This window comes from Perna viridis, chromosome 5, assembly GCF_037379345.1.
Source record: "Perna viridis isolate PV_CMFRI_1.1 ecotype Kerala chromosome 5, ASM3737934v1, whole genome shotgun sequence".
Classification (NCBI taxonomy): domain Eukaryota; kingdom Metazoa; phylum Mollusca; class Bivalvia; order Mytilida; family Mytilidae; genus Perna; species Perna viridis.
This window is the reverse complement of record NC_142449.1, coordinates 35,113,399-35,140,121: the sequence shown is the minus strand read 5'-3', so window position 1 is coordinate 35,140,121 and position 26,723 is coordinate 35,113,399. Positions and strand designations below refer to the sequence as shown.

The 26,723-nt window shown below is 32.1% G+C and overlaps 1 protein-coding gene across 1 annotated transcript in view; it reads right to left on the bottom strand.

The window, feature by feature from the left end:
* Nucleotides 1–498: 498 nt before the first annotated feature.
* The window catches only part of LOC148617226 (transcription initiation factor TFIID subunit 4-like), a 28,038-nt gene continuing 1,813 nt past the window's right edge, over nt 499–26,723 (bottom strand). The window contains exons 2-14 of the mRNA XM_088584719.1: nt 20,296–20,445; nt 19,416–19,572; nt 17,868–17,995; nt 17,025–17,114; nt 15,446–15,589; nt 13,682–13,833; nt 13,182–13,351; nt 12,550–12,686; nt 11,297–11,422; nt 10,189–10,245; nt 9,605–9,715; nt 8,254–8,307; nt 499–6,260 (exon numbers count right to left, since the gene is read on the bottom strand). Coding sequence (XP_088440845.1) covers nt 6,147–6,260; nt 8,254–8,307; nt 9,605–9,715; nt 10,189–10,245; nt 11,297–11,422; nt 12,550–12,686; nt 13,182–13,351; nt 13,682–13,833; nt 15,446–15,589; nt 17,025–17,114; nt 17,868–17,995; nt 19,416–19,572; nt 20,296–20,445 — 1,590 coding nt within the window. The 3' untranslated portion in view covers nt 499–6,146. The remainder of the gene's footprint in view (nt 6,261–8,253; nt 8,308–9,604; nt 9,716–10,188; nt 10,246–11,296; nt 11,423–12,549; nt 12,687–13,181; nt 13,352–13,681; nt 13,834–15,445; nt 15,590–17,024; nt 17,115–17,867; nt 17,996–19,415; nt 19,573–20,295; nt 20,446–26,723) is intronic.

Genomic DNA, 26,723 nt, shown 5'->3' with positions numbered 1-26,723 from the left:
TGAGCAAGTCGACTAGTGCTTCTAGAAAGGCAGAGGACACTTACCCTACTGGTGCACCTAATCCAGTCCATGCTCCCAATTTTTAGTGAATCTGAGTTGCTCATTTGCTTTTGTTGCTTAGAATGTGTTGCTTTGGGTATTTTATGTTCTTTGTTACAAGTGTCTGTTTTTTCCCGTCTGATCTTAGTCTCTGGATTACATTCTTTTGACATGTACTAGAATCTTGGTTCCCTTGATTACTCCTCAACATGCCAAAAATGTAGGAAAACATTTAATCAAATTTCTCAATAGCAGAAAGTCACGTCTTCAATATGTATATAATAATTTTTCAAAGTTTAAATATTATTGATTTAATACTACATGTGTATTTAGTTACATATAACATAAAGAAATCTTTGAGTGAAAGATGGACAGCGTTGAACAGCTACTAGGCCAGCTTTCACAATTTGAGACACAGGTAAAAAAAAGGCACTAATCAGAGAAATAAATTACGAGAGGTCATGATATCAGCAAATTTATTCATTATGATAACTTGTACCAAACTTCTCTAACAACATCCTTGTTTATAATTAAATATAATTTAACAATTATTCTCTATCACAATGTATTACACATTCTTTTGCACACAATTCCACATATACACGTGTTAATACACCCAACCATTCAATATCTTTCAATATGTCATTTGACCTTGTGAAGGTCACAATATGAAAATTTACCTATGTATCACTCATACAATAAAATAAAATTACAATCTTTAAAAAGTCATAATTTTTGCTTTTTTAATATTTCTTACAAGTAATTTACAAAGAGGAATAAAGTCATATAGTAGGCTATTTATCATGGTAACAAAAAAAAATAAAATAAAAAAACAACCATGCCAAGAAATTCTCAACAAAATTTCTGGTTTGCCCCCTATGGCATTTATAATTTTTGGTAAAGGGATATGGAGGACAAGAGTTAATAAGTGAAATTTGTTCAGCGGGTTCCCTTCACTTTTGGTAAACAAATCTCATGAGAAGCAAAAAAATTAGTTCATTTTCTTCTATTTTTTAACAAATACCTAAACCAAGAGAATTTGTCAACATATCACTTGTGTACCATCTGGCACTGTAAGTTTTGTTGCAAAAAAAGAGATAACTACTTCAAAGCCAAACAATGGCATTTTCTAAAGAAATTTTATTTTAAATGCTTACTTTGACTCGTGAACTTTTTCTTTCACAGTTTAAAAATCTGGGCTAATCTATAGTAAACCTGAGCCTTGACATACAAAGGAATATGATGTACCAGGGTCAACCGTTATTTAAAATTCATGAGATCTGAATAAAAAAAAAAGGAAAAACTCGGAAAACATTATCAATATCCCTCATCGCTTGTATGATTAATCACTAAGGACAGACATTAGGGCTTGGATGTAAAACACAAACAATCAATCAATTAGAGATTAGACAGGATAAGTACCTGTATGCCCAATTAATTTAAGGGTGTTCAGAACTAAAAAACCTAGTAAATTTCCTACCATATGATCCTCCTCAAGAAATGTATAAGGCCATAGTTATTTTATCTTCAGTTTCATGAAATGTTTTGACAAACACCATGGGTTAGAGAACAGAAAAAAACCTCTATGACTTTTATTTTACAATACCGAGTCACATTCGGAAATACATTTCCTATCACTTACCAAAGAGATTATCATAATGCAACAATTTTTTTTTTATCTCTTGAAAGTTTTGAAATTGAAAAGCAATGTACAGTAACTTACTATATCACCAATAGCATAAATACTTTTTTTTGCATGCAGTTTTAACTTAAATTATCCAATTTTTCTGTGTGAACAACACTGTTTAAGGGGACATTTTTCATTAGTTGGTAAAATTAGGGGAAGGAAAGTTAGAAAACTTTAACAAAAAAGCTATGGCCTAAGTGCATGTCTGGTTTTTACAGCCCTGAGAATGATGTAAGTAAGAAACCACACTCTGGCTTTTCCCTGATTCGAAAAATAAACAGAACACCTGAACCCTATCACAGTACATCTCCACACACTTTATATTCTACATCTCAGATCAAGTAAAAATCTGAAAATTCATTAGGAGATCAAATTTACAAAGATAAACAAAACTAACAAAGCCACATGGAAAAAAAACAGCACTTCAAAAATGTTATGTCCAGCGTTTAATGTAAACTTAGTATAAAACTTATCTTACAAAATTTATTGTACAAAAGAAGACAGAACAAGGTATCTGCCTAAACCATCTGATCAATGCTTGATATGTAAAGGAAGTAGAAACTAAAGAAACTTATTGCCTGAAAAAGACTGCAGATCCACAAATATGCCGGACTACAACTAGTCAATGTTTTGTGCGACAACAATAGAATTACACTGTATGGGTAAAGCAGATAATCTATATAGATTTTCACAAATCCTTCTTTCAAGAGGGATACTTAAAAGGATTACATTTTTGCAGATTCTGTCAAGTGAACATATTAAGGGTATCAATTTTCAATGCTTTAAAAAATGATGAATCTTTCATCATGTTAAAAGCATTAATTTTACATTTTTTCATGCATTCCTGTCAACCAAGAAAATTAGTATGCCTCGTATATTAACATGAAGTTGTACATGTCATGCTAATCATACCCCCACGCCTACAGGAAGTAAATATCAGAAAGCAACCAAAATTGCTTACAATATATGCCTAATCTATATGAAGCCACACACCAAATTTGAAATTAGAGCTATCCATCAAAAGCCAAGAAAATAGCAATGAAATCTGGACAGAATGACAGACAGACAAGGTGATTCCGATAGACCACCTACTTGTTCAGTGAGGCTATACTACGTTAACAGTATTTATTGTTGCATTCATCGTCATGAAGAATACCTTAGATGTTGATTTAAGAAGGTAGACCTAAGGTAAGGGACACAACTCTTAAAAATCATTGGAATGATGGATTGATTTCATTCTGTTTCAGATAAAAGCTTGAAAGGCTGTGGTGAAATTTAATATGATTTAAACATATCACTGATTTCAGGAGTTATGTCCCTTACCCTAGGTCCACCTCCTAAAGCTAATGTTTATTTTTTATCTTTCCTGCACAAAAACTGAAAGAGTAGAATTTTAAGATTACTTCCTCACTAAAGAACAGACCATTTTAGGAAGCAGGACAAAAATTAATATGGAGCTTAAATGTTGGCCTCCATCTTCAAAGTGAATCATCTCAAGAATTATCACATTTTGCTTCATTCATAATTCATTAGCATTTACAAAATTATAGCTCAGCTCTCTTAGATAAAAAAATTCATTAATTTTATCAAACGAATTGTACCTAAATGTAGCTCCACAAAATATCTTTTGCATTTCTAGTTTAAACAGTAAAGACATTTTTAGTTACTGCCAGAAAATAACAATTGTCTAAATTAATTGTTTTCTAAGAATGCATAATGAAAACTTTATAGTGTTCATGGACTCCATTTCCGTTTCTTTAAGACTGTTCATGTACCTAGAGTGAGAGCAGGAATTTATTCATGAAAATCACTGAGTTGAGAAGGAATGTATATTAGAAGTTAACATACTACAAACTATCAATTAACACATAGAACAAGTACACCAGCTTAAATAGGAGCATGACTCACGATGAGTTTAAACAGAGGTTCATACAAATTTCTGACAAATATACATATTTGAGGTTTTGCTAGAGGTTAAAATCTAAGTAATGAAATGCAGTATTTTCTTCTTCTTAAAAAAAAAAAAAAAAAAACAGTTGTTAGTTTATATTGTCTCCCTTTAAATCTTATGGAAACTATATTTACATGTATAACAGGACTACAATTTATGAAAAGCTGTATACTGTGAAAATGACTTAATTCCTGGATACCAATTTTCATGAATTAGGGAAGAAAACAAGTTTGTGGATTCTTGAATTCACAATTTTGAGGCTTACAGTATAAAAATCAATGGATATCTCCTTTTGGTTGGGAATTTCATGTTTTGGTCTACCCACGAAAACCACCAAAAATTGGTACCCCACGAATAGTACTTTTACGGTATTTCAAAATCTTTACTTTCATGTACATGAACGAAGAAATTAATACAGAACCCATTTTTTATCTGCACTAAATTCAAGTTTTGAAAAAAAAAAAGAAAGAAAATATCTTATAGATTAAATACCTATCTCTATCAAATTAAATAACTATTTCAAAGTCAAGATGGGACAATACCAAATTTGACTTCTCTTTTATTGTGGGGATCTATAACAAAACCAGACCCCCCCCCCAAAAAAAAACAAGAATGCTATGCGTAGCCATATGTCCCCCACCACTGTAGAAAGAGTTGAATTACAAATGTTTGACACTTGTATAAATAGCAGATTCAAAATTTATGTGCTTTCGTAAGTCCATGTGGCGATTCAAGGTTAATGTATCTTACTGAATCAAATTAAGTTAGGTTAAGAATTCTTCATACAACAAAAAAAAATCTGCAAAAAAAGAACATGAAAAAGGAACAAAGTCCCATAACTCCCATAAAAATTGTCGAATCAAAATAAAGGTTAAGTATGGTGAACTACATATGGTGAAAAACAATCCTACAAAATTTGGTCAAATTCCGTTCAGCCATTTCTAAGGAGAGGCTTCGGACGCACACCAGCATTTCTATGTCCCTGCTCCGCGTTGCGGCAGGGGACAAAAAAAAAACCATAAGAAATAGAATGAATAAATAGCTGAATTAAAGACATAACCAACAATACTATAGTATTTAATAACAGAGTGGAGAAAAGATACAAATTATTGATCCAGAATAAATTTTGCAAAAATTTCATGAAAGCTTTAATTACAATATCAGATGCATATATAACATTCTAGATTATAACCTCGGCAAAACCTATACTGTAGACTACAATAACAAAAATACTACATTGAATCCAACCTTCTCAGTTGCTTATCTCTAAAAACAATTCTTCACAAAAAGAATCACAATCATAGCAAACAAAATCTGTACAAAATAGAGCTTTAACAAAAAGCTAGCACAAATTAATGTTAACCTCCTTTACATTGCACATCAGCAGTTTACAGAGATTTGATACACAGGACCTTGTCTTTGGTTTTCTCCATACTTTTCCATCCAGAGGGAATAAAAATAGTGCCATTACTACACCTTTTAAATGCTTCTTGTAAAATGATTAACAGAAACATATCAGCTGGACTTTAAGTAGCAGTCTAAGTAAGAATCATGCAAACTGTGTCAAATGTGATACACCCCAAAATGGGTACATATATTTATTTTTATGATTAAACTGCTTTATAGGATTATATGATGAAATGTATAATTATTCATTCCAATCTGTCTGCTCTTTGAAGATAATCCACATGAAAACCCAAACAGTTTCTATTGAATTTTTGTTCATTTACAGTTATTTCCCTTAATTTTGAATTTTACAGTGAATTCTATGTAATCTCCCAAGAACACAATTTCTATGAAAATATATAATATTTTCTGTTTCCTTAAGCATTTTCAACAAAATATCAAAAATAAAAATATGTAGGCTTTCTAATCATGTATCACAATTTGCATGATTCTTAGCTGGAGTGCTACTTATATAGTGAAAACAACAAATGTACCTAAGATATTATGATTTGGTTATGTTGCAAAATAAATAATGATCAATTATTGGAAAAATGAAAGGATGCTTGCCTTGAGAGCTAATACTAGTACTCGTATGTAATTTGTTTTGAACATGTTACAACCACATGCATTAATCGTTCATATTTCACATCAGTAGAAATTTTCAAAGTGTAGTGTTTTGTATGTTAACAAAATTTTTCAGAAAACAAATGAGTCCTTTGAGCAAGATGTGACAAAATTTTGAAGGTAAGAAAGTGATAGGAACCAAGAGTAGCACTAAGTGAAAAGATCTATCAGATCAGTCTCCCTCATTCTAAACTTTCATGTAATCATTTTTCTTATCTTTCGAAACCTGAACGAATCAACCATAAGGCACCACTTTCTGTCCAAAATATGTTTTCCATTTTTGCTTCTTCTTTGAATCAGAACATTTTTGGCCTGCTGAATCTCTAATCCTTTCTTGAATGATCCAATCTTTCATTAGCTGCCAAAACTTTAATTATTGGGTTAGTGTGAGTGCCCTTGTCACTTTAAGAATGTTTTATATAACATATTTGACCGACATAATGTCCGCTCCTCTTCCATTAAAAACATGAGGTCCCTGAGTGTTACGCGTTTAATTCTAGGCCTTGATAAAGTCTGAAATGAATAAATAAATAAATGAAAATATTTTGTTTGTAAATAAAATCGATATTCATAAAATACAAAAATACCAATCATACATATATATACAGTGCAAATTTCTATATGCTGTATACACGTTTCATAAAGTAACCTCTCATCAGATGCATTAGCATCAAATATATAGGAAGATCTAAATCCTAAAATCAATTGTATACATGAAGTACTCAAAACTTTTAACAGATTATTGTGCAATTGAAGAACCTTTGTGAGGGTACACATTTGCAATCTTAAAAAAAAACTGCAGTCCCTACACCAATTAAAAAGTGATCCCCCTTACCAATGGCTGTGAAATCAATCACAACCAAGTTTTCATCGCTTTCATCACCCAACTTTGAATGATATCAATAAGAAAATATAGGAGCTATCCAGGCAACAAGCCTAAATAACTGATCTTAAGTCTCCCTTCCAAAAACCTTCTGGAATTACTTTGAAAATCAATTCCATCTAAGATTTTATTGCAACTAATGATACACCAGAGTTTGGTAAAATTGGTAAAACTAATATAGGAGTTTTTCAGCTGCTACAAGTTATGATCAATGAACAAGTCAAAAACATTATATCCCTGCACTTTTATTGCATGGGGTACAAATACTATCATTCATAAGGTTACACATTCATGCAGGTATTCATTATGAAATTTGATAAAAAAATTATAGGTTCTAAAGAAACCTGACATACATCTGTACAAATCACAAATACATGTGTCCAGAGATCATTAAAATATCATACACAACTAATTACAAGTTTCATAATATAACTTTAAACAGACACACATTTTTTCTTGGTCTTTTTTTAACTCCGATACATCATTTTCTTTTCAGTTATAATCTAGAAATTGATAACAGAATCATTTTTATGATCCAAATCTGATTCCTAATTAGCTAAACTTGAAATAAACTAGATATTATCTATAACAGGACTACTAACCCCTGCAGCCTTATGAAGCCTGTTCATTTGTGAACCCATGAGGGCACACACTTCATAATGAACTTAATTTTTATGGGAGATAGACTAAGCACTATTGACACACAATTTTGCTGCCATCCTGAAACACCCAATTCCAAAAAGAAATTTTTTGTTGTTGACAACACAATAACAGAATATGACTGCAAATATATTGTAAACATAAATTCCTGAGAATAAGCACACGGCAATATGGTAATCTAACACTCCCTTGAGTTTCATTACAATATTGCAATTCGTTCAGGAGGAAGTGCATACAAAGCATCAGACCAAGTTTTGCTGAAAAATGACTAAGTCCTACAACTTTTGCCCAAACATAAATTCTTGACAATATGCACATCCCAATATGGTAATCATACACCCAATTAATTTTTATAACAACATGCAAGTTGTTGAGGAGGTGTTGTGAGCAACGCATCAGTCCATGTTTTGATGAAAAATGCCTGAGTCAAACAGCTGTCAATTCTAATTTTTTTGCTCAAATTCAAATTCCTGACAATATACACATTTCCTTAGGGTAATTTAACACCCCATTAAATTTCATAACAATCCTGCAAATTGTTTAAGAGTATACGAGACAATGCATAAGACCAAGTTTTGCTGAAAAACACCTAAGTTCAACAGCCGTCGTCTCCTACAATTTTTCTCCCAACATAAATTTGTGACAGTATGCACATCTCCATGTGGTAATAATACATCTTACAAAGTTTCATAACAATGCTGAAAGCTGCTTACAAAATAATTCAGATAGATGGACAGACGGACAGACAGGGTAAAAGCTATATACCACCAAACTTTGTATGCAGGGGTATAAAAATTGAGTTATCACAGCTAGAACTAGAATCTTTTTTTTCAATCTGAAACTGTTTAATGTATTAAGATCGTCAGTGAGTTACAATCCTAATAAATGTATATCCGCAAATTTGTTGACATATAAAAATTTTGGAATCTTCAACATGACAGGCTATACTCTATTGATACTCACTGCCCTAGATGATGATTGTGGACCATTTTGGAGATTCAAACCACTGGACCCAGACTGTGAAAAAAACAAAGAAGCGACATGTAAGTAACAAGTAAAATTCATTAAAAGTCATTTCATTTGTACAAACAGTAAGCAAAGTAACTAAACAATACCCCAACTCCTAGCCCAAATTACTGTATGATCAAAATGTAAACAAAGTCATCAAACAGGAAGTTGATGTCGCTCACGTCTGAAATCGAATCAGACAATGTGGAATCCCTTTATAAAGCTTCTGTCAAAATATCAAGTGGCTGTGATAAAGTAGTTTCAAAGAAAACTTAAACAAAAAAAGTTATGGACAGAAGAACGGATGACAGATTGGACAGATAGTGTTCTAGGATTCCCATTTCCCGTTACCGGGGCAAGTGAAATTTGGGTCAGGGAAAATTAGGTACTTGGTTACACTTTCCTGTGGCAAGTTGAAAACTTCATATGCAGTAAGGATTTGTTTTATTAGGAAAGCAGTCATTGACTGTGGGAAAGTTGATTTTATATGAATTTTTCCTAAGGAAACCTCAATTTCTGAAAAATCCTTGAACACTTAGATACTACAATCACTTCTGAGAAGGGGGTATAAATAAAATCAATAAAATAAATTTTTATTTTTTTTTTTATTTTTATTAATTTTTATTATGAATTAAGCCACTGATGCTCCTCCTAAACCATTATTTGGTATGATATTGTAGTTCTAGTCAGAAATATTTAAAGAAAAAAGATATAGAATGTGGTTCTCCCAAGGATTTTTTTTATAGAGCTGAGGTAACATGGGTCGGAAATGTAGAATTGCTGTGCTGTTGAGGTACAATTGAAATACTAAGCAAAAAAACAAAATAAGCAGAAGTTTTCAATTACAGATATTTGATGAGATGATGGAACCATCTCAACAAATTTATAATTCATTGGTCTATAAGTCATTTTTGCTGCCTTTCTATTAAAAAACATTTTGTATTTGTGTCAGACCATTTTTTTAGCTCTAATAAATTTGACCCTCCTTTTTATCACTTAAAATTTGAAATTTCTTGAAATAAACAAATAATACTTTGTGTGAAATAAGGAAAATCCAGCGAGATGACAGCTGTAATTAAATAATGTTTATTTCATTTGTTTGCTATGCTTTGCTATGTCTTTGTGTTTGCATGCATTGTCTTATGTATCTTGTTTTTAAATGTTATCAAGTCTGTTAAACATTTGATTAAAAACTTGATAGAGCTTATGTTTAGTGTTATATACTGAATCCAAATAAAGTTTTCTTAGTCTTATTAATCATTTTAGTATTGACAATTTTTTTTCTTTTTAAACTATCTATTCAAACCTGAAGATGGTCCATAGCATCTGTTTTTCGTTTTTTCCTAGGACCTATGGCTGCCAAAGCTGTTAAATTGGCCTCTTTCTGTCTCATTCTATCATTTTCTGCTTGTTGTAACTGTAAAAATATGCACATTGTTGAAAAAAATCATGAAGAAATAAACATTTTAAAAAGTTTTAGTTCATCATTAAGATATTATACATGTACTTAATCTTCAAGTGAAAGGGAAAAATAAATTATATAAATTACAAAATAAACTGCTTTTTAATAAATATATGTGGTTAGTAGAATTGATACTATCCTGAAGATTGATTGATTGATTGATTGTTTCTGTTTAATGCCCAAGCAGCAATATTTCAGCTATATTTAGGCGATGAACATGAAATGGATGAGAAAATGAACATGAAATGATGAAATGAAAAATGGGATGTGACACAAGGAAATGGGGTCGATAAATTTTGATTGCCACTTGAAATAGGGAGAGGTGGGTAGGGTTGGGCAATTTAACCTCCTGTGGTGGAGCCCTGATACCATCCTGAAGAAAAATCTTTTCAAAAGTGATGTTTTCAGATAGAAAATACAATTTATACCTCTCTGGCCTTTTGTTTAATTTTCTGCTGTTCTGGATCTTCATTCTTTGACCGACTCTAAAAACACAGAACATAATGGTAACAAAATAATTATAGGATAATTATAACTGAAGTACACTAGGATTAAACATCCATGAGTTTTCACAACTCTTCAAGCATTCCAGACACAAATAATTATCCTATTTATTATGTAGATTCTCTCAATAATTTATCACTAATTAAATTTTGAATTATGTGATCAGCAGATTGATATTCCAAATCATCAGCAAAGTTGAATAAAGTTAGTGAAAGTGTTGGAGGGAGAATGTCTTGAGAGTGAATGTACTGAATTTATTCCACATGCTAATTATCAAAATTTACATGTATTACATATTTGGAAGTGATATGGAGGTTTCTCTTCGTTATAGTCCCTTTCATCAAACCTCAACCAAAATAAGCCTAAGAGCAGAGTACTCTGGCTTTATGTGGAAGTTTCATGTTGAGATGCAGGTTGATATGGAAAATGCAATGTAATAATCTATAATTATTTCACAGGGAAAACTTAGTTTTTCATTGCTATCTACTTAATAATTATATCTATCTACCACTGTATTAAAGTAAAAGGTTTATTAAAAATTTTACTATCTCTAATATTATTTTCGTCATAATTAATAATCAGTTTTCTTCATGTTCTTAATTATAAATGTCCATATACATGTTGTTGAATCCATCAATCCAATACCATAATTTCACAGTCAACAAACAAAAAAATCATTCATAAATATACAGTAAAAATAGAATCATAATGGTAAAAAAAATCATATTTTGAAAAAGCAGACTTCTGCATTAAAGTCAAAGAAAATTAAGACTGTACAAAGCAATCACTTGTTGGTGTTGTGTTTCTGCTGATATTTTAAGAAACCATTTTAAAAACAGGAGAAAATTATAAAAATAATATAACTCAGTACAAGGAGTGGAAGATTCTCTTCTGGAGAAACTATTATTTAAAAAAAACAGAGCATTAATAATTAATATCTAATAATTTTTTTTACCCTTTTATCTCCAATTTCTGTTTCCTGTTGAAATAAAAACTTGTTCATGATAATATACAAATGCTACTATTGTTCACCTTAGCTGCCTTCATTATTTTTTCCCACTCTTGTTCTTCATGCCGTTTCTTTTCTAACTTATCTAACTCTTCTATAAACTTTAACTGAGATTTTACATCTGTACTACTTTCAAACCTATCGTTCATCTGTAAAAAAAACCAAACAACAAAATTGTACACATTTCTCTATAATTGCATTATAAAATGATTCAACAGAATTTTGTTACTTGAATGACTGTTGCATGACATGAATCTGCATATATGAAATTAATGAATCAAAGGGTTTTATATTAGCAGAAGGTCACTCATCAATGGCCCCTAAAATTTGGTGTGGTCTTCAGTGATTGTGAAGAACAATACATATTGGCTACCAAAATTTAAGCTGTGGGCTACCAAGCCAAAATTTTAGGTTAAAACCCTGTGAATGTAAAGTCATTGATTTTCATTTACCTTTCAATAAGACCATAAAATAAGATTAAGATGACAGACATATGGACATACAGATTCAGGGATTATCCTTGGGATGGGCCTTTTCAATTTTACAGGAATATGTGTTGAGATAGAATTAAACTGGTCATTTATTTGGCTGGACCCTTTAATAAGGCACCACAATAAACTGTTTATTTGTCCCTTATGACAGTATTAAGAGATTTCTGGCCCATTGAAATTTTGCAAGGGCCCATCTTTTTTCAAATGCCCCATTAAAATTGAGAATATTTCTGTAGACTCCTATATAACATTGGTCCTTGGCCCATCTTATGGGTCCATAATGGTCTAAATCCAGGAAACCCCTGAAACTGATTCCTATATACCCAATAAACTTAATTTACGGGGGTGACCCTATTGATAGTGCCCTAGACACTGAATCTAGTCAGTCTAATACAGATGTGTAAGTCCAGAATGTGTTGTTTTTCATTATATTGGTACATTTTTAAAGACTTCTAAAACAACCACAGCAATCCTGTGGGTATCCACCCCTGGATACCTGAAGAAACTATATATATCAGGCATAGGTTCACTTCTTAGCTTTTATTTATGGGGGTATAATTAATACCATTCACATTTAGTAGGATTAAAATTTATAATAGATTCCGAACCAACAAGATAAAAATAACATGTAAAAATTCCAAGGTAAACAACATTTCATATTTTTAGTATCAAGAAACTTGGAAATATTTGCAAGTTAAATAACTTTAAAATGCAATTTGAATTAAACCCCAAAATGTACCAAAATTTGCTATTAATTTTTATTCCTATGCACACAATAATCTTACTTTATAAATTTCTATTCTATGCTCTGCTATTGTTGCTAATTTTTCTACTATATCTCGGAGTCTTTCTTGAGTAGCATGAGAAATTAGATTTAAAACTTCAACATGTACACCATGTACATCTAAACCATGCTTCCTCGCTAAAATAAGAATAAAATATTTATTACTCCATTCATAGTGACTGCAAAGACAAATTTGACACTTGATAGATTTTTGAAAAAATTTGCTTTTTTCCAAGTTAAAATGCAAAGTCCATCAAATCTAAACTCATAATTATGTATTCCTTAAATGTAAAAAGACAATGAATTAGATGGGAAGAGGGTACAGGGAAATTGAAAACCTTTTATTTTTAATGGTCAAGCTAGCTAGTTTTTTTCATGTAGTGGTCACAAAATCAGATTAAAAAAAAATCATACAAAATAAAGATTTTACAAAAATATTTATCTGAATTCAGTAAAAATTTAAGATGTACATCTTCAGATGGAATCTAACAAATGTTGCCAATTCTTTTAGTATTTTGAGAACTTGTGCTTGCAAGAATGTTGAAAGACAGACAAAATGAAGAGTAAGTGAAAAATACAAAACATTCATAACAGGAAACCTTAATGTAAATTTCAACTTCTACATCAACTCACCTATACAAGAGACCCTTTTTTGTAAAGCTGGGTGGTATAGGAATGCTTCATCAGCACACGATCGTATCTGTGTGCCAATAAATTCAGCATTACTGGCTAAAATATTCTTACTCTCTTCAGAAAGGTTAACACCACCCATAGTTGCTACATCATTAATATCATCATCATCTCTGAAATAGAAGAATCCTAATTAACACAAGCATGGAATATAAATATCAATCTTACGCTAAATTCCATACATAACTTAAGGCTTCAAAAACAAATGATTGCCAGACTAATTAAATAAATATAAAATGGTGAAAGAATGTCAATTGCCTGACATAGCTTCTGCCATCATGAAACTTGAACAACGATTACATTTATTAAAATAACTTAGACATTACATGTACATCCTTTCCTCTGTCTTAACGACCTTTTCTATTTTTATTTGGATTCTTCATTTCATTGTTCCATACTATATACGAAAGGCACAAAATTGGTATCCCATGAATGAAACTTACTTTAATGATTCATATTTTGGTTTACTGTGGGGTTTGCTTGCACCAGCTGCAGCAGCAGGACTTGGGACGTTACTTCCAGCTGACATAGCGGTCTTTGGTATAACAGGTCTAGGTGGCATTACCCTAGGTCTTATCTGCAGCCCATCCACAGGCTACAATAGTGGACATTTCCATAAACAAAAATGACATAAAATTTGTTCCATATGCCTAACAATACTATGTTGACTATTAAATCACCCATTTACAATTTAAAACGTTTCAGCATGAAAAACAGGAACAAAATTAAAGAAAAGGGCATAATGAATTTATTGAAGTCAGCACCATAAAAACTGATTTATTCAACGGGTCATAGTTTGCCTTTCCTCGTTTGTCTACCCCGGACTTTTTATGAGCAACTCGGCAGGTGTTTCTAGAAAAGCAGAGGACATTTACCCTACCGTTGCACCTGGTCCATGCTCCCAGTTTTTAGTGGAGTCCGAGTTGCTCATTTACTTTTGTTACTTTGTATGTATGATTTTAGTTACTTTATGTTCTTTGTTGTATATGTCTGTTTTCCATGTCTGGTCTTTGTCCCTGGATTACATTCTTTTGATTACCGCTATAACCTTGGTTCCCTTGCTTTCTCTTTCAATTCAATAGTATTTCAAATAATTTTGAAACAACAAACCCCTATCTTTAAAATATATTGAACAATTATTCCCTGTTCTTTACTATTAATGATGCACAAAGATATCAGTATTAATTGTAATAATAACTAGAATTGTCCATTGCCATGTCCAACAACAAATATAAAGAGAAAAAGTGCAAAAATTAATAAATAAAAATATAAATACTAAACTTGAAAACCTGACAGCTCCACAATCTACACATACACAATTGTTATCTGTAACACCTAAAGTAGAACTACCTCAGAAACATTTTTGTGTCTGGGAGACATAGATGATGTCCCAACACATTTGCCTATTGAAATTTAGGCAATAAAATGAATATACAACTTTTCACTAAACTGCTAAACTGCAAAGTAGATTTTCTTTTAATTCTCCACAAACACATGCATGTGCATGGAGAACACTAATAGATGAAAACATTTTTAAAAATTTAATACGTTAACGTAGGATTTGTTTCACCATGCTGATCTGAATCAAATAATATCAACAAAATTCTGACATATCACAGAAGTTGCTGCAGTATTTTAAAATAAAAAAAATTAAAGCTTTCAAAAAATTAAAGGGAGCTTATCACTATAATTATAAACACTTTAGCATAGTTTCAATTAAATTGGTAAAAGCATTTAAGAGCTATTATACAAACTAAAAAAAAAACTCCCCTTTTTATGAATAAATTTCTGTAACTCAAAAACTAAAAATTGGAACTTTTACAAAAAAAAAAAGAATTATAGGGAGCTTCTCTCAACTGATATAAACACTTTCACAATTTTGTTTTACTTAGATAAGTTTTTTTTTTAATTATTATGCAAATACTGGAAAATATCACCCTTCTTTCATGAATAAATTTCATTAACTCAAAAATGAAATAATGGAATTAAAAAAAATTAAGGGAGCTTCCCATTATTATGGATATATAGACTTTCTGAAAGTTCCAATCTTATAAGTGTTAACATTTTGAGTTGTTGTGTGAAAATATGTATGACAGGTGGATGAGGGTAAAACAATATTGCCCAACTATTAGTTGGGAGATTATAGAATTCTTCTACCTCCCAATAACTAATTTTTGAAATCATATGAACCTTGACATTGTACTTACCTGTGGAAGTCTGATATGTTGAGGCCCACATGGAGCTGATGGCATGAAAGGGGTACCTTTCATAACCTCTAAAGGTGGGGGTTTTACTCCTTCTATGTGCATCTTGTTCTCCAGTAAAGATTGTCTTAACAAAGGTAAACTTTTCTAAAATTTGAAAAAAAAATAGATGTGTTTTCATACAATTTACGGTAGATCTAGGGTAAGGGAAATAACTCTTGAAATCAGTGAAATGTTTGTATCATATTCAATTTCACCAAAGCCTCTCAAGCTTTCATTTGAAACAGAATAAAATCAGTTACTTTGATGCTTACACGAGATTGCTGTAAAATGCTGAATTCAAACGTTCAAATGATTTATAAGAGTTGTGTCCCTTATCCTACATCTAATCTCCTTAAAACCAGCTTCCCATAATAGTTAAAATATTTCAACAAAATCAGGACTACATTGTTTGACTATTTTAATAAATAAAGACAGCAAACAAGTAATTCTTATTGAGGATGAAATCCTCAGAATGGCAATCAATACATGTATGAATTTAAGATAAAATCTTAAGATGCACTGAGAGCCTGATTTCAGTCTGACAGGAAGTGACAACTTTCAGAACTCTTTTGGTTTTCTAGATATTCTGTAGTGAAATTGGCTGATAAGTTCTCAATGGGGAAACAAACTGTTGTTATACAGATTACGCTAATTTCCTATCTTTTTCCTGGAAGAATTAGGCCAATAGACATGTCGACTCAAATCTAATAGGACCTAGGAAGTTATCAAATTTCTGAGAAGTAACATATCTATTGATAAGACCTCTCTAGCTTTTAAAATTGTCCTCATACAGGTGAACCTGTCTCATATTATGGAAAATGAAAAAGAAATTATACAATAAAAAGATGTCTGGCAGCACTGTAAGAATTAATTACAACTCTGCTTAGGCTGGGTATGTTGTAAATTCACTTCAATAAAATGAACTTTATTTTGGATCAAAATGTAATTGATTTTTGTGATATCAACAAATTTCCTACTTCAGTATTGAAACCAAATTTAAAATGCAAGTTTCAACAATTACAATTACAATCCAAAAACATTATTCACAATGCCGAAGACATAACAACAATCTGTACTGATTGTAGATTACACCTACCCTAGCATGGGGGATTTACCATTTTTCCTGTCTGGAATATAAGGCTTTTACCCCCAACAAACCTGGTGACCATGTGAAAAGCTCACAATAGCCAAAAGGTCGTAAATATTGCCGCCAAGTTAAAAAGCTCTACATAGCTTATGGTGTTAATTGTTGACTTGTACACACATATGTAATCAGTGATGTTAAATAAAATTTACCTCTACTTTTTGAATTTATTGTTAATCAAGTTCAGTCTTTCCAAAGGTTCAGTTTTTTTCAGGACATTTGGTCCTGTGATGACATACTATTTTCAGGACTGAACCAAGTTTTACCGTCCATTTTGACCTGAATCAAGAATGACTAACATCGAAAATTTGCATTCCGGACTTTTTACCAGTCCTGTCACATTTTTACCGGTGATATCCGACGGTCTGACGAACCTTCAGAAAGACTGAAGTTTACCTTTAAAAATGGCACTAAATATGGTTGAGGAGATGACTTCAGCTCTTTTTGTAATCTTTCTGTAAACTGCTCTGGTTCTACTTTATTGTCCTACAAGAGTAAAACATTGGAAGTTGAAAAGGAAGCAACTGAGTCAATCATAGATGTCAGAGCAGTTTTTTTTTTTTTTTAAACTTTACAATGGGTAATTTTTTGGGGTGTGTTAATTTTACCTTTTTTTAGGGTTCTATTTAAAAACACCAAAACAAATTCCTGGAGTTAAGTATTAAGTGCACCACTTAGCATCCATCAAAATTAATATGTCAAAATTTACAGAAGAGCAACTTGACACCTCTCCACCATGATGAAAATCAATTCTGTCTCCACAGTCTGGGTTGACAGCATTTTCCGTTGATCTTCTCTTTTAACACTTCGTTCAATGTGGTGTTTCTAGAAAAGCAGAGGACGCTTACCCTACCAGTGCACCTGGTCCATGCTCCCAGTTTTTAGTGGAGTCGAGTTGCTTATTTGCTTTTGTTACTTTGATGTATGATTTTGGTTACTTTATGTTCTTTGTTGTGTATGTCTGTTTTCCCTGTCTGGTCTATGTCCCTGGATTACATTCTTTTAATTGCCACTATAACCTTGGTTCCCTTGATTACTCTTTTAAGATAAAAAAAAAATGTTCAGAAAGTATATTGTTTTAATTTGAGTAAGAAAACATCAAAAATCAAATAATTTATGAGCATCCAAAAAAAAAAAAGACTGGTAAAAGGGTTTTGTACAGAATGAAAGAAAAAGGTAAAAAAAACATGTCTCTACCACTATGTGACTAACTGGGCATAATAATGGTATAAATCTTACAATTAGCCCTTGGATGAGCTCTCTGACATTCTTAACTGTCTGTTCTGGTTGACTTGCTGCCAACTTGATCAGAGTGGACAGGAAATTCTTGCATTTCTTCACATTGTCTAGTGGTTGTTGTGCATGACCTGTATTAAATTGAAATACATGTACCAAAAATATAAGATGCAACAACATAACAGTATATAAAATTCTTTGCAATTAAAAATTGAGTAAGCATCATAGCTTGTTATTGACTTTCTCAACAGATTTTCATACATATATCATAAGAGACACCAATGGTATTACATGTACTATTCCTTACAGCAAGTTAACTGAAAATAGAATTACAGCTAGTGAAAATAGACCAGTTTCAGTTTCAATACAAATTTAGGCAGGCTGGTGAGTAATTCAAATAGCTCTTTAGGTATGCCCTACATTATACCAATGTAGGGTACTACTTAACTACCACAGAACAACTAGGTGATCTTTGGAACAATGAGTTCCAGATGGCAAATTTAAAGGTTAAGGTCATCACATTTGACAGATATTCAAAATTAAAAGATAGTGTCCAAATGATCACACAGGTGTTCTGTGGTATTTAAGTAGGACACATTGGTATGATCCAGGGCAGATTTCTACTTAGAGAGCTATTTAAATTACTCACTAGGCTAGCTAGGTTTATACTGAAATTGGAACTGGTCTATTTCAACTAGCTGTAAACCTACACAACCCATTGCTACCTTTTTTTTATAGCCAGAATCTTATGATTCAGTTGACATCTCACACTATTTAAAAGAAAGCTCATAACAGCTATAAAAAAAAACATTATGTTAAAGTGCATGTGAACATCCTTGCTTTTTATCTTTTGCATGATGACCTTGATTTACTTGGACATTATATGATATATATTCACTAAATACTGTTGGACTAGTTTTTATTGATACTTTTGTTTGCTTTGGACTTTTTGGATTTAAAGTGTTTGTATTCTGTATTGATTCAAATGCCACAAATTTTCATAATTCTTTTTATTGTTATATTTTCCCATCACTGTCCCAGATAAGGTGGGGGGGAGGGTTGAGCCCTTACAGACATTTTAACCTCGCCACAAGCATGTACTTAATGTGCCTGTCAAAAGCCAGGAACCTGTAGTCCAGTGGTTTTGTGGGTTTTTTATGTCCATTGTTTTTTGTTTAACATTTTTTTCTATAGATAAAGGCTTTTCTATAGATTTGGTCGATTTTCGTTTTTTATGAATAGTTTCACTTCATTTATTTTGGGGACTTTTACAGTTGGCTTTATGGTATGGGTTTTGCCCATCACTGAAGACCATGTAGTGACCAATAAAAGTTTAATTATTTGTTGATTGGCTTTCGGTGGATGACCGTCTCATTGGCTATCATACCACATCTCCTATTTTTTAATAATAAATAAAGGGTTGTTTTGCTTGTTAGTCCCTGCAACTGGTACAATTTTACACTTTAATTTTTTAAAAAGTATTTGACTTCCCAGACAAATGACTGCAGACTGGCAAAAATGGAAGCTTAAAAATTTCAAACAAATTCATACCAGGTCCTGGAGTCTGTGATGAACTTGACGGTGGACCTGCTGAGGTGACAACTGGTTGAGTATTGGGTCTGACCACCCGAGTAGCTTGTGGTTGTTGAGGCTGAACTGTAACAATCTGAGATGCCGGAGGTCGTTGTGGCTGGGAACTTGGAGGTGGCTAGAAAAATAAGAAATAAAAACAAATGCAACAGTCACATATACAGTTTCAACAAATAGTCATGCAAAGAAGATAAAAATTTGACCTACAACATGTAATTCATATACAAGTACCAATAGTAAATGCATCTATGGATGGCAAAGTAATAAAAAAAAATGTCAGACCAATTTATTTGAATTCTTATAAGTTTAATAGTATTTCAGTTATATACAGAGAAAATAAATGAAAAGCTCTTGAATGAAGCAATTTTATCTCACATCTAAATTTGGTAGAATGGAAAATATATGTAGTAGCCTCACTGTGAGGAGTAGAGTAATTAATATTTAGATTGATTTAAGTGCAAGTGAACCTGCACTTACAAATAAAATTCAACAATATATATGAACTTTTGTAGACAACAACTGACTGTATCTGATAAAAAGGACAAAACAACTGAGTACCCCCTCCCAAAAAAAATGACATGAAAGAGTTTATTCCAGTTGATCTTTCAACAACTATGTCAATTTCTTACAGTTTTCCGTAAAAAGAAAATAAATGCACACTTATTTTATTATATAAATGAAACAACTTCATACTGATCCAAACTTCCAAAAAATAAAAGAAATTCTACTTTGAAGAAGGCAAGTAAGCACCATAAATACAAGAAATCAAGTGTATTTTTTTTTATTTTCTTTTCTCTTATGATTCAATACAGTTTTTGTTAAGTTTTTACATGATAAATACCCTGACATATTGGATTCTCTGTCCTGGTGTAGATGTTGGTTGAGATGCTGACTGTTGCAGCGCTGGCACAAACATGAGTTGGCCTTGTTCATTTCTCATCAAAACTGTCCCAGGAGGGATCTGTACACCAGGTGGAAGTGTTATTGTATTCTGAAAAAGTACATGCCTGAATACATTTCAAGAGTTGTTGACTTTTCCTAGTAAACGCATAGAATGAATATCAGCCAATATGGAACATCAAAATACAGAATGGATATCATCAAGTATGCTTAAAATACATGTCAGACCAAAAAAATAATAGTCTTGTTTCCTGCCACTAGCAATGGCAGCAAGAAAAAAATAGAATAGGTAGGTAGATAGATAAATTATTTTATTTTTCAAAAACATTTTATACTGAGTTAATGGGTAAACAATCTAGACTTTTACAGTGTTGGAGCCAATATGGCCATAAAATGATTAGGGTAGGCACAAAGAACAAGGGTAGGTACAACATGTAGGGTAGCAGGAAACAGACTTATTATTTCTTTTGCCTATCATCAATGTAGTGTTTTAAGTACATGTATGAATGACTTCATATTTTAAGAGGCTAAAGAATATGATGTCAAAATAAACACAAAAGTACAAATCAAAATCATGGTACATGTAAATGTAAGGAACAGAAATTTAAGTTAGTGTTCATTGCCGCTTTTGAAAAGGGTAAGTATGTCAGAGGCAAATATGAATACCCACTATGCAAGCATAACATTTAATTAAAGAAAACGATAAGAAAGGAAAAGGGACTTATAAAACCCACAAGAGATAGAGCATTAATAGAGAATTACATGTAAGTGATACTCTGCCATGTACAAATAACATGTAATTGTGAAAAAAAGACATGAATAAGTACATTTTGGATTTTATTAAAAATTGAACTTAACTTGTATTTAAAAAAAGCAAAAGGAATGAAACGTTTCAAAAGCTGCAGCTTGATATGACCACAGAGGTTGAATCATAAACAGTTAAGGCAAGTATGAACACACCATTCAACCATGCTACAGCTTTAAATTTTGATTGTGATTACACATTTGTCACAGGATCAGTATTTTACCAGAATCAAGGTAGCCCACTTTTGGCCCATTCTCCTAAATGATTCCAGTCACAACCTCCAAAATTAATCTGAACCTTCCCTCGGGGGAATGACCTCTTGTGGCACAATTTCAAAAAGACCCATATTGCACATATTCAAGTGATGGTCAGGACCTCAGGAAAATGTTTTTTCTGGTCTCATTTGTGGCCCTCATTCCTTTAAGATTCAAGTCTAAACCCTAAAAAATCAACCCATAGTGCTATAGAATATTGCTGAACAAATTGTAAACATATACAACATATGCATGTGTTTTCTGGAGTTATACATGTAGATGAACATGTAATTAAATTCTATAAAATTTTTGTTTTTAGCCCATAATTCTTAAAAGATTAAAGCCATAACCCCCAAAATTAATACCAATTTTAGTGGTGTCCTGATGATTGATTAAAGTTTCAAATTGGCTGATTTACCTTCTAGACGTGATTAATCGATTGAGTTTTTCAGTAACGGGTTATCTGTCAAATCACTGTTCACTCTTCATGTTAATTTTTGAATACTGTTTTTCTTCTTAAACATCAAAGCTTAAGCAACAGATCATAAACCAGGGCAGTTTTCATCATATCTACTTAAGAAGCACTCCAAGTAAGAAGCACGCAAAATTATGTTTAAAATATTATAGTAAACAGAAGTAAACATGTGGCTTTTCATATAACCTGTGCTCTAAGGAGAAAAAATTAAACAGAATGTACAACAGAATTCAAAATTAAGGTAGATAACTCTGGAATTGACAGTGAAATTCAATAGAAACTACTGGATTTTCAATGTGGATTATCTCCCAAGAGCAGATAGATTGGAATGAATGAATAACACATTTCATCATAAAGACCCTCAAAACTACTGAATAACAAGAAATTAAAATGTGTAGCCTTTTTTTAGGTGTATCACATACATTTGTTAAACAGAATCAATTTGCATGACTTGTACTAAGACTGCTACTTCAAAGATCAACATTTCCACTTCAAATGGGATTTGAAATTGAAATGTGCTTCAATGGAGTTGCGATAAAAAATGATTATACATTGTATATATAAAACAGTGCAAGTAATAAATATCTGTTGATGCTCAGAAATATTCGCACATAAAATAAGACTGTTTTCTGTTCTGGCCTAATCAGTTGGTTACCACAAACAAATACAAAAGGATAACCAAATCATAATTTCTACCATTTGGACAACACTACCAATTTTCCTTTTGAGGTTTGGAAGCTTGTTTTCAAATCTAATAAAGAATTAGTATATGAAAATAACTTTTGGGCAAGTTGATGAAAATTCTACTTGCCCAAATTTAAATGTAGGTCATCCTTTGATAAATGAATGTTGAAAAATAAATAAGATTTAGTTTTTCATCGGGTTTGTAAATGTACATGTATAATTGAACTTTTACTTGTCTGAATGGTACATGTACATGTAGTTTCACTTGTCTCAGGCAATAGGACAACCGTTAATTTTGTACCCTGAAGAACAACCAACTAATATTCAAGTTAGTGCACGAAAACAAAAGTCATGAATGATGACACAGACAAAGACAGTACAAGAAGGCCAAAAAAAAATGTGTGTTTACTAGTTTCTGTAGTTTCTTGACTAATAAGCTGTGTAGAGAGAAACAGAAGACACTTTAATGGTGCACATGCTTGTCTATCAGCTAGTTTTCTTTTTAAATTGCTGGCATTCCTGGCACTGGAGGCCGCCATTATTGTTTAATATGATAAATACCAGTACCAGTGACGGAAAAGGCGGGAATTTCCAGAATTTCAGAAAACTGCCAATAAAAAAAGTTAGGGTTGCGCCAATAAAATGGGGGTTGGTCGGGTGACCGTAAACACATATTTTTTTTTTGCCAAGTATTACATGATTGAGGTTGTATAAAAATTAATACCAATATTTGTGATGCAAATTTACATTTGTACATGTACACACATGTACAGGGTATCTACTCTTATGGAGGCAGACCTAGGGTAAGGGATATAACACTTGAAACTCAGTGATATATTTGTAACATATTCAATTTCACCAAAACCTATCAAGCCTTCATTTGAAACAGAATGAAATCAGTCCAAGTTACTTTGATGCTTACATGAAATTGATGTAAAATGCTGGTTACAAATGTGTTGAAAACACATGTAACTTCAATGACTCAATACTAATAAACAAGCCACCTCAAATATTCAATTTCTACATTTGTACATTGTACATGTACAATGTATTTCCATTACTGAAATATTGCATTAATTAAGAATTTTAGAAATTATTCATGCCAGTCATGAATGTATATCATTTTTTTTTATTGGTTTGGCTTTTATATTTAAAGTTATCCCTAATGACATCAACAGAATATGTATGCTAAGGCCAGAAAAATATGTCTGTTTCCTGCTACTTCACCTACAGGGAATAAGATTATCGCTTGCCCAGTCGCAATGCGGCTAAAAATTTTGCTGGGCAACAATAAATCATGAAAATCCTCACCCAGGTCACAAATGTAATTATTTTAGGAAGCCATGAAATCTTCTGATTTGTTATTCCATTTCAAGGAATTCATCATTTCCAAAAATATACTATTTAAAATTGTTAGTCACTTCAACTAATGCGAGCCATGATTATATGAAACTAGCAGTAGAACTGCCATTGAATTAACATTAAGTAGATGGAACAGCCATGAAAAAAGCTGTTCTAGTTATTGGTGCAGCATAGATATTGAATTCCGCAACCATATTCAATAAAAATATTTCGTAATCCAAATATACTTGGTTATTTAAGAATATTTTTTATTTATTTGTTCAAGTTATACAGAATATTTATTGCCTCATTTTCAAAGTTGTAGCATACATGTTTGTCTTGTTTGTTTGTTGGGGTTTAACGTCCGAGCAGCAATATTTCAGCTATATTCAGACGATGAACATGAAATTGATGATAAAATGAACATGAAATGATGAAATGAAAATGGGATGGGACACAAGGACAATGGGGTCGACAAATTTTGATTGCCACTGGAAATAGGGAGAGGTGGGTAGGGTCGCGTAATTTAGTCTCCTGTGGCGGAGCCCTATGGTTCCTACTCCAGAAAAATACCACAGTAGGGTTCTTTAACGTGCACCACTATGGTTTGCGGTAAGGTTTTCCGTATTATAGCCTGACAACCCCAGCATGTATCACGCCAGGGGTACCCCATTCCACAACCTGGCGCACACATCCCAGTTGGGCTAGGGTTCTGAGCACTATTTAGTCGCCTTTTACGACGAGCTTAGCACTGCTGCAGGCCTATTCTTTTAACACCCGGACCTGCACGGGGCGTAGCATACATATACATGTACATTTACTTCCTGTGTAAAATGTGGAACTTTATAACACCGCAAATCCCAAAGTACTGAAGATAATTTCCTATCAACTGGGCTCCTAAATTTTATGCTGGGCTCCAAAGATTCTCATATTTAGTAGCCCAAGTGGCTCCAGGGCAAAATCCCTGACCTACCCTATTTTCTTGTGCCTAAACATTTAATGGCCACTTTGGCTCAAGCACTGTTGAAGTCAAGATTGTTTCTCCAATAACTATATGTAAAATATTTTTAATTTCTATACATACATGTACCTTCCCTATTTTTTTTCATTCTTGTAGCAGGAAACAAGATACAGTATTTTTGGGGGGCCTAGAAGAGTGAATTCCAAGTAATTCATTTGCCATTATTGTGGTGTCACATTACAATTAGTATATAGACACAATGATTTAAAATTGCATTTAGCTTCTAACAAATTCAAATTTGAAACTTTGAGTGAAGTGCCTAACAAGCATTTTGCATAAATGAACATGTACTTATTTCAGTAAACAGTAATTTGGCAGTAAGTTTGTACACACTGTTGAAAGCATAAAAATCTTCAAATGAAGCCTGAATTTAAAAAAAAAATGCAAATATGACTCATTCATCATGAATATGCAAGGCTCTACAAAAGATTTTCACCATGTACAATATACATGTACATGGTATATGGTCAATCCATTACGAATGCTAAAATAAAATAGCTGCAGTACAAAATACATACATTTACAGGTACATGTCACATACACATGAATGTACATGAGAACCATTGATGCAAGATTAATTTCCAATATACTGTATATGTACATGTACAATGTATTGATACAAATATACATGTATATCATACATCTTATACTTCTTCAGACATTTTGCTTCATTTTAAAAAGAACTCTTTTTCATGTGTTTCTGGGGAAATCAAAGTAAATTACATGTGCAATATTTTCTGGAAACAATGTCAGTTCTTAATTTTTTTCTACAAGTGGTACATGAAAGTACATCTACATTACAAAGTAATTACAGTTAACACATCACTTTTTACATACAAGTACATGTAGTTAGGTTTGATGTCTATATTAAAAATTCTCAACAACTAGCCCTAATAATTGAGGACTGTATAGGATTCAACTAGCCGAAATAAGAAAAGTATACATCATTTCACTATCCTGAATCAATTTTTACTACCCCAGGCTTTGGGCTAGAGACTTAAGGCGAGCACTGCTTATTTTGTTAGGCGTCCTGTCAAAATCTTAGTACAGTGTAGCTGTCAGAGTAGTCTGGGGAAAAAAAATTTTTTCTGCTGCATGTTCCAGTGTACATTTTTGTATAATTAAAAAAAATTTCCTTGATACTAGTATTAGTAATTTTTCTACGTTTCCACCATTCCCACAACAATTACCAAAATCAGCTACATGTATGTACATGTAAATTGAAGCTACATGTACATGTACAAATGTTGCTACTTAAGCAACCATGAGTTACCAATATACTTTTGAGAAAAAAATGGAAATACATATACAATGTAGATGTAAAAAAAAAAAGACCAAGTACATGTAAATCAGAAATGAAATTGATAACACATTAAGAGCAGAGTTATTGATGAATTAGTACATATACATGTATACTGAAATTTTAGTACATGTACATGTACACTATAACAGATTTTACTTCTTAACACACATTTCTACCTTAGTTCTTAGACTTCATAAAACTTTCTATTTAAATTAGAAAAAAAATGTTGACAAGATTTATCTCTCTTGAAACATAATCCTATCTCTTCACTGTGTGCAAAAGAACTGCAAAACACTTACTGTTAAGACTGAAATCCTACATGTACATGTATATACTACCATATGATTACTAGCTTTAAAATTGAAATGTGTTTTCATACATGTACATTATGGGTACATGTACATGACACGTATGTACTTTTAAAAGTGCATTTGACATAAATTTGTACATGTACAAGTACAAATGAAGCTGTATCATACATTTAAA